This window comes from Pseudopipra pipra, chromosome 9 (assembly GCF_036250125.1).
Source record: "Pseudopipra pipra isolate bDixPip1 chromosome 9, bDixPip1.hap1, whole genome shotgun sequence".
Taxonomy (NCBI): Eukaryota; Metazoa; Chordata; class Aves; order Passeriformes; family Pipridae; genus Pseudopipra; species Pseudopipra pipra.
In genome coordinates this window covers 8,988,086-9,004,054 of record NC_087557.1, presented here as the reverse complement: position 1 = coordinate 9,004,054, position 15,969 = coordinate 8,988,086, and the positions used below count along the sequence as shown (strand labels likewise).

The following is a 15,969-nucleotide window of genomic DNA, read 5'->3' as shown; positions in this document are numbered from 1 at the left end:
AGATACCATCATTTTTTGAGATACAAAGCTGGCCTGAATTTTATACTTAATATTTAAATACTTCACTGTGAATTACAATTGTTTTTGTCCTTAAATATTTATACTCTTTGGTAACATATAGTTTGATATGTAGTAAATAGTAATTATTTTTTATATGATAATTAACTACCTTTTAAAAATATTCCCTATAGGAAAATGACTCAAATGATTTGTTAAAATCATTGTATAGCCATCCTGTGCCAAAGGCAAATGCTTTAGTCAGTTTAAGTGTGGTAAGTATTTTTTCTTTTTTATTCCTACTCTGATTACTGATTATGAAATAGTAGGTAAAGTTGAAGCAAAAAGAAACCTCAGCCCTTTGAAAGAGTAAATTTATGTTGCTTCCCATTATTAACTGAACAACCTTTTCTTTTTTTTTCTTTTTTTTTTCTTTTTTTTTTCTCTGTGCAGGGTAGAGTTTGTCTCATATTGTTTTCTGAAAGTCAGAGTCATAAAGAAGCAGAAATTTGAATTTTGCTCTATGGATGAGAAAGTAAACTGAAGTGGGATCTGACAGTGCTAGAACTACTTCTTTGTGCTTCCAGCTGTTTCATGTAGACAATTTTGGTTTCTCCTGCTGTGCATCAGGAGACACTAACTCAGTTTTATTGCCTCTTATGTCTGAATAGGTAGATTTGTAGGATTGGACAAAAGTCTGTGTAAGCTGGCTGCTTTCCCATCCTCCTTCCCCTTCTAGTTTTGCTTAATCATGCAAAAATGCTGTAGGAAGAACAGTAGAAGTGCACTCTGTTATAGGAAGCTTGCAGCACATCTAGGTGAAAGAATATGCCCAGGCCTACCTTCCTTTTGTGCTCTGACTTTCTGGGATGTCAGACAGGGCACTGAATCTATGGCAAGATGATGTTATTGCAGAAACATCAAAAAGTGAACCTGTCATTGTTACAGTTCCTAAAGTTGTAAGCAGAAATAGCATATGTTTAAATACAGTTGTAGAGCTTGTGTGAAATATAAAGCCCATACAGAGCCTCTGCTGTCTCCAAGGCATTGTGCATGTTCAGAGCAGTACAGTTACTGCACTTGGCAGTGTGTAAATAGCTGTTCCTTGATTGAACCAGCACAGTTTTCAGGATGAAGAAAGAAGGGATTTTTGTAAAGGCTTCCCTTACACACACACTGAAAGATCATCAGATTATTTATCTTGACCTTATTTGTGTCATTTCTTGTTAATTTCAAATCTTTTATTTTAGAACTGAAGCCAATACTTCAGTTAAAGTAAGCACAGACTCTAGAAAAATCCTCTTATGAAGGCATAGACAAATGAAGAGTCTACCACTTCTGTTCCAGCAGTTTCTGACCCTTGCTGCTTAACATAATACTACCTTTATTTTAATTTCTCATGTTTCAAATCCCTTGTTTTTCACTAGGCTACAGGGACCTAATATTTTCCCACCTCGAACAGTGCTAATCGACTGTATTTGGAAGTCCTTCCAGTCTTGTTTATTGTTTTTCACCAGAACAATACTGGGTTTTGAGGCTGCAGTTGGATTTTTTTCCGTTGATAAGTTTTTTTTTTCTTCTGTTGTCAGTGTAATGTTTCAGTTCCTAGTACCTTTGCCAAAAATACTTCTATATATCAAAAAATATTTTTCTGCCATTAATTGCAGTATTAAAACCACTTATAATTTGGCAACTCCAAAAAGCTTTATAAAATATCCTTCTGAAGTCCTGTGGTTCAGAAGGACATGTAGAAGTTTTAAGATTTCTTCCTTGCATTTCTTGCAAAGTGTTGCTCTCAGTGTTGCAGTTCATCTTGGATAGAACTTGCCCACCTCAAAATGAATGTGGTGGTGAATACAGCTGGCTACACTGGAACGACAAATTGCTTGCAATGAAGTTGATACTTGTTAGTTTTATTTCAATGTTGTATGGCTTTGGAATTGTTTTTTTTTCTCAATTACGCCTTGTTCGCAGTAGCTTGTTACATCAGAGAGTATTGTAATCTTTCTAGCTGAACAACTATTGTCGAAATTCAAGCCTCTTGCCAGGGACAGTTGAGCAAATATTGTGGGTTCAGATGGGGCAGAGCAGGAAGGAATAGATTATCTGGACTCCTGGTGCTTGTTGGATCTACAGGCATCTTTGTTTTTGTAATGCTTAGTGCTGCAGGGAGCAGGGAAATGGTTATGGCCACTTTCAGTTCTAACTCTGTGTGCCTGGTCTTTTGTATTGATGTTTCTTTCTTGGTCCTCATACATTGTAAATAAGCTGGACTGGAACCTTCAGTAATAATAGACTTAAAAAGAAATCATAGTCTGAAAAATAACTGTAGAAATGACATAATGAAGTGGCTTTTCTTTGTGCCGGGATCAGTGTAGTTCAAATTTCATGGTGCAGAATTAGGAAGATGCCTCCCTCATTCACTCAGGTGTGCAGCAGGGTACATTGCAGCAGGGTTTGGATGGCAGCCCCCAGTGGTATGTAGGACTCTGTGTGTATTACTATGCATAAATTACGTCCATTATCTGGATACATGGTGTTTTCTAGTAATCCTTGGTTAAGAGGACACCAAAATGCCTTGGTCCAGTTAGGGACCAAGTTCTCCTCTCACCTGTTGGTTGTAGTAACAAATAGTCTGCAGCTGAATAACAAATAGTCTGCATTTGTTCTAATGAAATCTGAGCTTAAATTTAAATAGGTCACTTTTCTTTTACCCATAGAGGGCTAGCAAAAGTGATTTTTTTGTTAGTTTGGTTTTTTTTTTTGTTTGTTTTGTCAGAAAAGCTAGCTAAGTCTGAATTCAAATATGGGAGAAATAAAAAGAAGAAAACTTATTTTCAGCCAGTATTTTAAACATGGAATTTTACAAGCATTAGAGCCAGCTTTGGCCTTTTTTGCTGAAAAACTAAAAAGTCAATTGTTCAATCTTTCTCTCGTCTTGCATAAGAACCAAGAGATGATTTTTACAAGTGAGCAAGTTTTGAAAAAACAGCCTTGTCTTGTATCGGTGAGTTTAAAAGGCACTGACTGTCTAAAGCCTATTGTAATTAAAGAAATAATTACTTGCTATCGAATATCTCTTGATTTCAGGCTTATTTGTACCTGTCCTTTGGGAGATTCTGCTGCTGCTTTAGCCTAAAAGAGCAGTCTGATATTAATGTGCCTTTTCTCTTTAAATCAAACTTCAGAGCTATGTGTGCATGCATCGTAATCCTTGAATTGATGAACAAAACTTGCATTTTCTAGTGTCCTTTTTAGAGAAAACTTTATGCAGGACAGCGACTATTAATTTAGTATCTCTTCCAAGGTCATATGTCTTCCTAAGGGAGTTCACAAAGATGTGCAAGGACTCCATACACATTATTTTTGCTGCTTTATGACTCTTAATGACTGCAGTAATGGCCTTTGCTTCTTGTGGTTCTGGCTTCCTTTTCTTTTTAATGAGTGAAATATTATTACTTTGTTAATTATAAATAATTACTTCTCTAAGTTATTAACTTCATTACTCAGAAATCTTTTGATAAATATTCTGTGACCTTATTACATATAGGAAATAATTTTCTATTTTCACTATACTTCTGAAGAATATAGGCATTCTATCTGAATATTTCCCTGTTCTTGACTGGAGAAGAAAAAATCTCAGCTTTTTTTCTCTGTTGATGCAAAACAATAAGCAGTGATATTTATTGTGCAAGTGGTATGATGTTTATGGGATGCTGTTTTAAAGCCAGTTTTTTTCGTTAAATTTTAACTACTGCCAAATGACCTAATTTGTGGGAAAAATTTTCTATTAAATGTATCAAGCTGGTTTAATAAGTCTCCTACATAGACTTAATAGTATTATTATTTTTTTTTTATTTCTTGAATGCAAGATACATTTAGTATCTTAATATCTTTGTTTTGGTCTATCTTTTTCAAGTTTGACTTGAAAACAAGCTATGTCTTTGTGTTGTTGATTGTAATTTAAAAAATATACTGTGAAAACAAAGTCTATTAAAAATGTCAAAATTTTATTAAAAACAAATAAAAGCCAAATAGTCAATAATTATCATCTTTACTTAGTATGCACTAAGTTTTTTTTCTCCTTCAAGATTTGGAATAACATTCAAAATGCCTTAAAATTACTGAGCTAAATCCATGTCTGATAACTATTAAGAGCATTCGATTAATAAGAGTAATTTACATTACATCTGTTTTTAGTTTAATCCATTTTATATTTACATCCTAGATGGCCTCAAACTAAGATGCATAAAATTGCTAATATATTTCATAAATGGTTGCAGAATCTCAAGCATTTCTATTAGCACATTTTTGATTCAAAGATGTTTGGAAAGAGTAGAGAATGTGTATATCTAGTAATAATATTTCTGTTCTATTCTGATTAATTTTCTCATGTGAATGACTTTTCTTTTCCATTCTAAATTTACATTCTGTCCTTTAACTTTTTTTTTTTTTTCCAATTTTTAATTCAATGCTTAAGTTAATCAGTGCTACTCTCAGGCTTGTGACAACACTTAAAGCTGGCTTAATTTTAGTGTTATTTCAAAACTGCAGCCCAGCATTTTGTTCCCTTAGTTTGTGTGCTGTGTTGAACCAGAGCTTGTCATTTCATGTTGTGGTCTGCTTAAGTCTTTGTCTAGTAGTGGTAAGAATGTTATTGGAAAAATGGCTATTTGCTTAAACAAAGATGGGGTTGGAAATCCTAAATGCTGGGTTTTTAAGAAGAGAATTTTTTTTTCCTGTGTGCATAAATTATCAATTATTTTTTTTCCATTGATTAGCACTCGTATTTCATTACTCCTGATTTAACTGGATTGCCAACAATCCCTGAAAGCGTAAGTATTCTGTTTTTATTTAACCTCATTCTGGGTTGGGCTGAACTTTTGCTTTTATCAAGAAGAGATTTTTTTTTTCCCCCAACTGTTTTTAGAAGATGATTGATGTCTATTATTACAACCTTTAGCTAGTAGTTACTGTTGCATTCATTAACTCATTTTAAAGCATTAACGGGGCATTTTTGACCACTGCTATATCCACCCTTTGTTCATAATTACTTGACTTCTTTGCATTTATTGGGATTATTTATATAAAATATATTCTACTTCTGCACCTTGTGTTATTTGAATACTCGCCCTTTAAACACTCTATTGCTAAGCTGCAAATTCAGCTATCAAGATATGCGGTCCTTTTTTTGTGCAGGAAGGCATTGTTTCAGGCTTTCTGAAAACATGCTGTACCTGCTTACACTTGGATCCTAACCAAGAGCCAGGAACAGAGGTTTTTTGGGTGTTTTTTTTTATTTTGTTTTTATTTTCTTTTCTTTACGAAGATTTGTGTTCTGTAGATGCTAAATTCTTGGTGGTGCTGTGGGTAGATTGCAAATGTGACATCTCAGAGCGCATTCTCTATAACCTGTTCAGCTGGATAGCATCCAGTAAAAGAGCTTCGAAGCTTTCTGGTTTCCACTCTTGCCTTTAAATCTGAAATTGAAATATGGATGTATAGATGTGCATTTTTACACTTTGAAATAACGACCTTGGCTGGAGAGGAGCGGGAGGGTGCTGGCAGCAGAGAGATCTGAGAGTACAGTGGTGGGAAGGTGTCTGAGGAGATGGCATGGCCCATGTTGCAGCCCAGAAAACTTGGGAAAGTTGCTGTATAGAGGGATGAAAGAGAGAACCCTTATTGTGTGGGCTCACTGGGAAGGACAGGGCTTAGTTTTTAAATGTATGTTTTCATCTGTTTCACCTTTTGTGTTGAATTCCTCAAAGAGATCTCTTGTTTTAGCTTATTATTTGGGGTTCTAATGAAACATAATTTTGGAGGTTAGAGGGTGTGTTATGGGTTCAACTTGAAGAAAGTGTTGAGAAGCATCTGTGTGGGCCTCTGACTGATGGAGGATCTTGGGGTGGTGCCACTGTGAATTTATTTTTCTGATTCTGTGAAGGAAAGGTAAAGTAATTTCAAGGTGCTTTTCTGTAATTATTTTTTACTCCATTAGTAAAAGTCTCATTCTTTCAGTATGAATCAAAATAGTATGGAACTACTAGATAGTTAGAACACGCAGGGAGTGAAGGGATTAGGTAATTGGAGTAAATTAGCAATAAAACGAATTTTTTTATTTCTTATTGTAAGGTCCACGTATTTCAGGAACGGTAACTTTTCAGATGTTAACAGAAAGATAACTGTGACTGTCTCCCAAAGATATATTGGTCTGTACAAGATTGCAAACTGTTTTTTTACTGCAGCTTTTGCAGCAGAGAATCAGCACACCGTTATCAACTGCGGTGTAAGAGGGTGTCCAAGGTACATTGGACTCAAATTCTCATGGTACATCTACCTCTGACAATCACTTAAAAGTAGCATTTGAAAGACCAGAGTTTTTTTCTAAATGAAGTGTTTGTAGCCTTAAAGCTCTGGTTTTTCTCTCTTCCAAAATTCTGTGCATCATGGACCAATAATAACTATAATACTCCATGTGTTCAGATTAATAATGCATTTCTGAATTTACATGAAACTGGATTGTCTATTGGATCTTTCTTTATCTTTTCAGTATCTTTTTTTATTTTGTGATTGCAATATGTTCAAAAAGGAAGTCACCCCACTCTGAAGGTTTTACTGTTTGTCTTGCCCTGGCTGTTTTTTGAGGTCTGTGTGACCTTGCTGCTGTGTGCTGACCACATCCAGAATAGACTGTTAGTCTACAGTTCCACTGTTGATGTCTGTCCTTGGGCTGGGGCCTATCCTTGATAGACCTCCTACATGAATGTTCAGTAATGTTGTTGCCCCTGAGAAGAGATGAATAATTGTTCTGGTAGCAGATATGATAATGAATATGTGAAATTAAATATTTTGCATATTGAGGGGTGTATTAGTGTATTTTCATACATGTTCTCTAGTGTTTACAAAATATGCTGCTTTCCCAGGCATTTTTGCTGGTTGCTGTTTTAGCTTTAGCTTACTCAGAGCTTGTATGTCTCTGGCACTGTGCCCTGCAGAAATCCTGTTAAGTTCAGCCAGAACAGAGAGATCCCCCTCCAACTTCTTCTCTTTTTCTCCCCCTTTTCTGTTGTATAAACTATAAATGGGAGGTGCTGGTGACTTTGCTTTTTATTAAACCCCACAATGGGATTCTTATCAGGGCTGAAAAGAGTGGCTCCAGTACCTGCCACCAATTCTGGATGTTTGATATCCTGGCACATACAGCTCAAGCAAAAGCTTGGTGTTTTTCAACAATCTGTTTTGGGGTGCTTGAAATGGAATAAAATGTGTTGGCTTTGGGAGAGGCTGGCAAAAGTAGCAATTTTATTAATGTAGCTATGACAGAACAGTTAGCACAGTGGTAGAAGGTGTGTTCCTGGGTCAGAAGTAATGGTCACCTTAAAGCATATGGTGCTATTGATACAATCCCAATTTAATATTTTTCCAAAGTTAAAAAAAACAAAAGGGCAAATCTAAGTCACAAGCATAACGAAGTGAGCAAAATGTTAATGACTTACACCACAGTTAGTTTTTCATTGGCTTTAAAACCCAATTAATTATTTTTAAAGCATAAAAATTTTAATGCAAGGGGATTTGTTTTATCTTGTCTTTTTTTCCCCCCCACCTACTAATTGAACAGAAATTTTCACAAGTAATATATAAAATGTTCCACTTAGCTACTACTGTTGCTATATTGTAAACATTTTATTTATTTAAACAGAGAAACCTCACTGAATATTTTGTTGCTGTGGATGTGAACAACATGCTGCAACTTTATGCCAGTATGTTGCATGAGAGAAGAATCATTATTACCTCAAGCAAACTAAGCACTGTAAGTACTTCACACATCTCCTTTCAAGTAGGATATATTGAACATTTCAAAAAATGACCTGCAGACCTTTGTGGTTTTAGATATGTTCCACTTATAAGACAATATCTACATACTCTTCTAATATATGGTTTTAGTCTGGCTCTTGAAGTACAAAAGTCTGATTTATATAAGACCTACTCAGATACATTAAGTCAGGTTAATTATTTTTCTTTTTAGGAGATGAGAGTTCTTTAACTCTCCTGAGTTCATTTCTGTGCCTTCTAACCTAAAAAGAATTCTTAAGGGCTATTATAAGATCTTTATTATTCACTTGTGGCTTATTCCATTGGAGCTACTTGAAAGAAATCAAGGGTCCATAATAATAGCTGCTATCCTAACCTGGTAATAGGTAGATTCATCTTTATTACAGTGGTTTGGGAGTGCACATTGTAATATCTCTGATTTGAAGCAGCTCTTCGGACTGTCAATAACGTACAACTCAAAATAGCAGTTTTTTAATTAAAGGTTTTAGTCTACTGCCCACATTAAATTTTTCTTTCTCTTATGCCTGCTTAAAATGCTTAATAAAAGAATGTTGTGTTTTGTTTTGTAAGTATACCTAAATAATCAGATGTAATTTTGTTTTACTCTTCACAAAATCTTATAGGCTTTTAAAATACCCTATTTTACATTCGTACAGGACTGTCACTTTATAACCAATGTTAATCATAGAGCGTAATCCTTATGCAGAATCTTTAGCCTATTAAGCTCAGTTACTTTAATTTTTTTTTTCAACAGTACTGCCTAAAACATTTTGTTTAATATGCTTTCTGTGGTGGAAAATACTCTTTATATTTCTGAACACTGCTATTTGTACTCCCAAATAAATGAACGTGAGGTTACAAGGTTGGATACAGCACTAAAAGTTACTATTTTCAAAGACTTGCAGGTGCCAATTTCCAATACATACATATGCATGTAAGGAATGAGAATTTTTGGATTCTAAATAGAGGATACAACTCCTTTAAATTTTTTTGAGTCTAAAGTAAATTGAAGATAAAGAAGATTCATAAAAGTCTGACAGGTTTTACAATCCTAGTAGGTAGTAGCAGTTATCTAAATGCAAACGTTGGATCATACAAGTAGAGGCCACGTGAACAACTGAAAACAAGAAAAATAGATAGTAAATGAATTTAGGCAATCTTCAAATTAGTAGTCTGTGATATACTTTTTAACCACCAAAGATTTTACTTCATCTTAGGAAATATTCATATTGTATTACAGGGTTTTTCTCTTCTCCCCTTCCTGAAATGGCTAGGGGAAGAGCTGAACATTACAACACAGTAATAAGACTACCTGAATGGGCAGATAGAATTTGAAGAGAAAGCCCTTTTAAAGAACCTGTCTTAGTAGAAGCTCACATGATGTGGCAAAAGTGTGGAGTCAGATTTTTTTTTTTTCCCCTGTGTACCGGTCTGGAACACAGCTTGCCGTATTTAAGGGAAAAAAAAGGTAGAAAAAGAAAAGAAATACACCATTAAAAAAGCTTATCTCCAATGATGCCCCAGTCAGGCCTCTTTTACTGCTCCAGTAGAGAGGAGATAGGAATCATGATGGCAGCTCTGTGCCTGTGGAAGATTCATTTTGCAGGTGGGCACGTGTTCGTCTGCTTAACACGATTTAGAATCGTGCTCTCAACCTACACTTGGATCGATTTGAGACTTGTATTTTTTTAGACTGAACATCTCAGCTGGTCTCTATTGCTGTGATATGACAAGAGAAGATGAGGTATCAGAGTTAGTCTGCACTGATCTCTGCCACCTTATTTATATGTTCAAATTCCAGGCTCTTTGGAAGTCACTACAGAACAACAGATATAATATCCTGGTTGTGAGAAACCTTCACTTTGTAAACAATTCAGCTGTTTATTCCAAAGCTTTTAGTGAATTAATAGTCATCTTGCTGGTGTCGTCACTTGAAAATAATTTATATCACTTTCCAGACATTGATAGTGGCATTTGGATGTCCTGGAGAGTGTCCCCAAGCTGTAAATGTAAATAGATTGCAGATCAAATCCAAAAAGATTGCAGATCAAATTCAAAAACCCACTTTCTTCTGGTTATTTTTTCAGTCTACTAGTATTACTTAAGTCATAGCTAAACAAAATTACTGCCACATCATGTTGTATCCACTTCTGATATAGGATAGGGTTAATTTTCACTTGCACTAGTGAGTTATGATAAAACAAAATTAAAAAAACCAACTGGCTTTGATTCAGAGAACTACTACCTGCTCATCTCTTTCATAAGCAGAACAGGACTGATGTGTGACTTGCTTCCTTACAGAGCAGTGTAGTTTAAAACTTAGTTAAATGCTTTTCAGTTTCACCTATAGGAATTTAATCGAATTGCCAAGAATTATTAAATGTGGCTTGGCATAAGTTATTTCTTCTTTAAAATATGGATTACTTAATGTAATACAATAAGCAAATGGAATATATCTGGACATTTGCCTTTACGAGCTTTGTGCTGTTTTATTATTCCATACAAAACACAGCAGACTGGTACTTTGTGTTGCAAAGGTCATGTTTTAATATTCTGAAACTACAGCTTGATACTTGAAAAGATTGTTTGTTCAAGAATAGTGCTATCAAGTACAACTTTCTGTTAAGGGAGTTGTGCCTTATCTTTGGGGTTAAGTGAATATCAAGTGTTTATGTCAGTTCATGAAGACTGGGTTGTGATGTCACCTTTGAGTTATCAGCTCTGTTTCGGTTCACTATCTCAGGGCAGTGACTGATAACAAAAGGCATAATTCAAGGCCTTGCTCACTTTCTCCTTGCCCTTCTTGTGGGGGCCAGGAATGGAAAACTGCACTTATGTACAGGAATTCTTTGTCTAGCATTTCTGCCCTATATACTTCCATTATACTCGATTGAAGGATCAGTCTGCTTATGGAAGAAAAGGGGGGGAAATGATGCTATACTTTAAAATGTTTACTTTGGAGGAAAAAAAGGAAAGAGAAAAGACTGTTACCTATTTTAAACGGCTGACTAGTGTTTTTTAATTAAAAAAAAAAGAAGTACTGTCTTATCTTGAGAGTGTGTTTCAGCTTATATTTTATTTCAGCCAAGCAGGCTTTGTTTTTTGGGCATCATCAGATTTTTGCAGTTGCTGTGTATTCTTTGCGTCTTCCTTTAAATTGATTTTCTGTGTTTTTATCCCCTTGAAAACTCCTTTGGTGGAGATATTCGTCTGCTAGCCTTTCCAGTTACTACCAAGATATAAGTGGAAACTTCCCACTACTCCTTTCTGTTATAGCTTCTGGGTCATTATTTGCCCTAACTGTTGATTCTTTTATTAGCTTGACTTTCCAACCACCTTAATAATGTGATTATCACCAACCTCACAGCTTGCTTCAGGCTTAGCGTTTAGAGTGAGATGGATTCAGCTAGCCTGAGGATTATGCTCTGTAAGATCTGTTTGTAGCAAAAATTACCATTTCTGTCTTTTGAACAGTAAACTATGAAAGAGAAACAAATTATATGGTTTTGGATTAAGTGAAAGGATGAATGAAACAAAGGGATTGATCTGTTCACAGAAGTGGTTGTTTTATTTCACTTTAGCAGTGAAAAAGGAAGACCTTACCGAAATGTCATGCTGTATGTTCTTGCACAGCACTGTTTTCTCACATGTTACTGCATCTGCATGTATTCTTATTAGTTGCATGGAGCTGTATGAGTTTCAGTATAAATAATTTTTTAATTCAGTCTTTCTATAAATTATTAAAGTGCTGGGGTTGGCTTTTTACAGGAAGGCTGAACTACAGCATTGATTTTATGCATGCTGGAGGCAGGCTCTAGATGTTTCGTCCCCCAGTGCACCTGCTGTGGTAGTCTACCAGAACATCATACCACACTCTCATGTATTCAAAGCAAAGGAATAAATCATGATTTTACAACAGTGCATCAGTTGACTTATTGCTGTTTTGTGACCGGAGGTAGGAAGGATTGCTGTTTAAAGCCATGTCATCGGTTCTCAAGTCACTCAAGCATGAAAGCTTGTCATATGCCTCTGTAATTGTACCTCACCAGTCTCTCCCTAACTAGTCAGCTGGGGCTGTGTGTTTCGTCTCAAACACCCGGCTGGCCAGTGTCTGACAGGAGCTTTCTCATCATTCTGTCAGTAATATGCTAACTAGCTTGTATCTTCTGCGGCCTACACTGGCAGGTGGAAAGGATGCTACACTTTAAAGCAAATGTCTGAATGTTTTCTCCACTTTGACCAGTATTTGTTTCAGGTAATACAAGCCTGACGTGTCTGAGAGCATGGTGGTTACAAGTTCTGCACTGCGCTGGCTGTAGGTTTCTTTAGCGAGCCCTACAAAAGCAGTCAGATATGTCAATAAAAGATACAGGGTTTGTTTTGGTTTGGTTTGTTTTTTTGTTTTTTTTTGTGGTGAAGGAGCATTGAATGTAAAGTGACACACAAACATACATTTGTGGAATCACTTTTACTGTTGCTTACATGCAAAGAGAGCTTTCTGCAGTTGCCCTCAGTTGCCACAGTGAGTTGGACTGAGCAGTGGTTTTGTTTTCCTTGCCTCGTTAGTCTTGTTCTGGTCACACTGTCCATTGTTTCTCAGGCACTGGGTGGACACAGAGGCTCCCTGGAGAATGTAATACCAGCTGCTAGAGAATGGAAAACACCTCTTACTCCAAACACATTGACTTTGTGAATCACCTCTCTCCTTCTGCATCTCAAATCACTGGGGTGTGGTGTTGGAGCTGTACACTAACAGTGTGTGTTAGTGTTCAACCTGGAAAGACAGAAAAGCTCCTCTTTGGTGTTTCTGAAATCAAAGCTAGCTATTATGGAGTTAGTTCTCTGGTGCAAACTAAGGGTCCAAGACAGTGGAACAACTGGCTTCATACAGAACTTCCATGTTGGAGAAAATAGTGGCATTGGGAGCTGTCATACAACTTAGTGATGTCCTCACATTGCCTTATGCTAGGGTGATGCTCCCAGTTCTGATTAAATGGACTATAGCATCTCATTTATTTTAATTGTGCATTGTAGTGCAGTCACCCTCTAGAAAAGCATTTGTGAAGTGTATGGCAGATCCACTGTAAATAGTACTGTTCCATTGTAAATAATACCATTCCAATAAATAAAAAAACTATAGATTTAAAATTTAATTTATATCTCAAATTCACGTGACTTGGAAATGTTCGAGAACTAAATTTAGTTCTTAGAAATCAAGAAATGGATGGGAATTTATCATTAACTTGCAAGGTGGAATGGATATTCTGATGAAACTGTGCTCCCAGAAGCATAATTAGAATTAATTTGTAATATAACCTCAATTAAACTATTTAGTCTGGAAGTAAATGAAGAGTGGCATTTAATAATTTTGTATAGTTCAGGTGTAAGCATGCTAAGATGAACTGTGCAGAGGTGCGTGTCGTAGATGCAGTTAAGGTCCTATTGGGACACCCATAGGGAGCATATTTCCAACAATGAAGTTGCAGGATGTCAGTATGGAGCAAAATGTCATTAGGATATACATCCAGATCTGGAAAGCTCTCTGTCTTAACGTTTAGAGTAGTTTTCCCATTGCCCTAGCATATCAGAATAAATAAATGTTGAAAGGATTTGTGAAAAGAAATTGAAATGTGTGGTTTAAAATTCTTTTTGCTTTAATGGGGGGAGAACCCAATAAAAAAATTGCAGATTGCTATTACCTGCCATCTCTGTAAAACATGAAGAACTTTACCATGGGGTTTTATAAAAAAAAAAAAAAAAATCCCAGACTCCAAACAGAACCCCAAAAATCCACACTGTAGAAGAAAATTTATTTCAAAATTTAACTTTTCACTTATTAGCATTTTCAGGAAAAAAAAAACTCCAAGATTGAGTTGTGTCTTTTTCCAGTTCATAGGACCTTTGGCAATTCAGATGAAGCTGAATAAAATGCTGTGTAGAGGCAGGCGGGTGCTGCTGTGGGCACGTGCAATCTAAGAGAAGACTTTAAGTACTGAGTCCTTTGTGGTTGGGCTGTATGAGAACTGAAGGGGAAAGAGTCCATATTTTCTTGAGCAGAACTGTCTCACCCCCTATGAGAAGTACCACTGAAGTAATTTGGTGGTCATCTGAAGCAAAAGAAGTGAAGAGTTGCTGAAGGGTGTATGAGTGTAATATCAGCTCTCCTTCTGGTGTTGTTGGTATGGCAAAATTTGCCCTTTTTACAGTTGCTACTGCTTTATCACTCTTTTTTTTTCCAAAATTCACCCGTGACAAGATGAACTATAATATAGTCAGTAGTTATCTGTACTCCTGCTCTCACAGTAAGTTGTCTGTCACCTATTCACAAGGAAGTTGTTCCATACTGCTTCCTAATTAGTGTATGGCAGAAGGACATGCAGTGGAGTTACTTTGGGGGAGGAAATGTTAATAAAAATTATTTTCCTGGGAAGTCTCGTTTCAGAGGTGAGAAATGTTTGCAGAACTCCAGTAGCTCTTCCTCAGTGGAGGTAGGTCATAAAATAAAGGACAAAGGAAAGGAGGCATGAGGAGACGGTCAGGAAAAGGGACACAAAGATGCATGTTTATGGTGCTCTGTGTTTTTGTGAGAGAGGAAGAGATAATGGAGTTAAGGAAGAAATGAGTGTCAAAATGAGAATAAACAAATTACCAAGAACGTACAGAGATGAAATGAGGAAATATGAGGCAACTCCAATTATTGAAGAGATGATACAAAGAAACAGTTAAATATAGGATACATGAATACCAGAAGAGATATATTAGTGAACCTAATCTGTAATGTTTTGGGGATAAAAACTGATGATTAACTTCCAGAAGTTTTATTTTAAACCTATGAAAAATTGGTTTTCATACCGTTGTGGTATGAAAATGTTGAGTAATTGAATGGGATTACATGGCTTTTCTGTGCACCCATACCTACTTTGTTATATACATAACTGATTATCTGTAAAAGTGCCTGTAGGTCCCTGGTGTAGGCACAGTATGCCAGAGGTATTCCTTGTTGAGTGCTCACCTGTCTACTACCACTTCAGTTTTATTTTCTGCTCAGCTTCTGTTATCGGGAAACATGTCACTCCTGGAGCCATAGGCAAGGAACAAGCCGTGTCTGCAGTCCTTTCTTTTCCCTTCCAAACTAATGCACAAGAATGATGCCATAATGCTGCTTTGTGAATCAAGAATAGCAAAAAAGAATGAAGTTGATTGTACGTGAAGTGCTGTCAAATTCATGAGTAACACTCATGTCTTCCCTTTCCTTCCCCCCGAAAGAACGATGAAAGGAAGTGAATAATACCAAAAACCCCCACAAACCCAAAAAACAGCAATTCCAGGAGAAAATAAGTTTTTAGATGTGTTTTCTTTTACATCTCTAATTTTCATAGTGGAAAAAATTAAAGTTTTCATCTGTGAACTGTAAATACATTTCCCTTCCTCTCTCTCCCTTCTGTGAGAGAGGAGAGCTGGGGGTCTCATTTTGCCAACAGGAGGAAAATGCATTATGGCTCATTTAAGGCTCTCCCTCTTTATGTTCTTCAAGATTATGGGGATGGCAGATGGAAAACGATTAGCTAGGAGCAAAATTAAAGAAATGCATAGAAGTGGCTTTGCATATCATGGCTTGGACAGTATATGCTGTTCTCTTTCGTTGCTAAATTTTTTTTCCTCAGTGATTTCTCACCAATGCCAGCAGAATGGACTAAATTTATTATTTAGTCCAACTGTTTAATCTTTAGAGCTGGGAAGAGATTTATGCTTTGTTGTAAACAGGCAAAAGCAAGGGCTCCCTTCCCACTTTTACTACCTAGCAGTCTTCTCGAGAAATGGATGGGAAGGTAGGTCTCCACAAATGTTAAATATCTGTTATGGGTTTGGGACCTGATCTCATTCCCAGTCAAACAGGATTTAGATGCAGTTGCCTCTCTAAAAAAGTTAATTGTCTTATAAGTTATAATGAGGTAGAGGAGAGGCTTCCTTTCACCTGTATAACTGTTTCCCTTTTAGGAAGCAGAAAGTGTTTTCTCAATAATTCCCATGACCTGGGAGTATTAGGGTAACAGGAATAAGTTGGTCCAGGCTGATGGTAAATACTGGAATTGTGGTAAAATGGTGACCCATCCCCTATGATATATTGCTATAGGT

The 15,969-nt window shown here is 36.3% G+C and overlaps 1 protein-coding gene across 2 annotated transcripts in view; it reads left to right on the top strand.

Moving 5' to 3' along the window:
* DENND1B (DENN domain containing 1B) overlaps positions 1-15,969 on the top strand; it is a 159,511-nt gene that overhangs the window by 79,037 nt on the left and 64,505 nt on the right. Inside the window, exons 7-10 of one of the 2 annotated variants that reach the window (XM_064664456.1) lie at positions 192-272; positions 2,945-3,004; positions 4,779-4,832; positions 7,700-7,810. In XM_064664456.1, coding sequence (XP_064520526.1) covers positions 192-272; positions 2,945-3,004; positions 4,779-4,832; positions 7,700-7,810 — 306 coding nt within the window. The remainder of the gene's footprint in view (positions 1-191; positions 273-2,944; positions 3,005-4,778; positions 4,833-7,699; positions 7,811-15,969) is intronic. The other variant, XM_064664457.1, reaches the window with a different exon arrangement.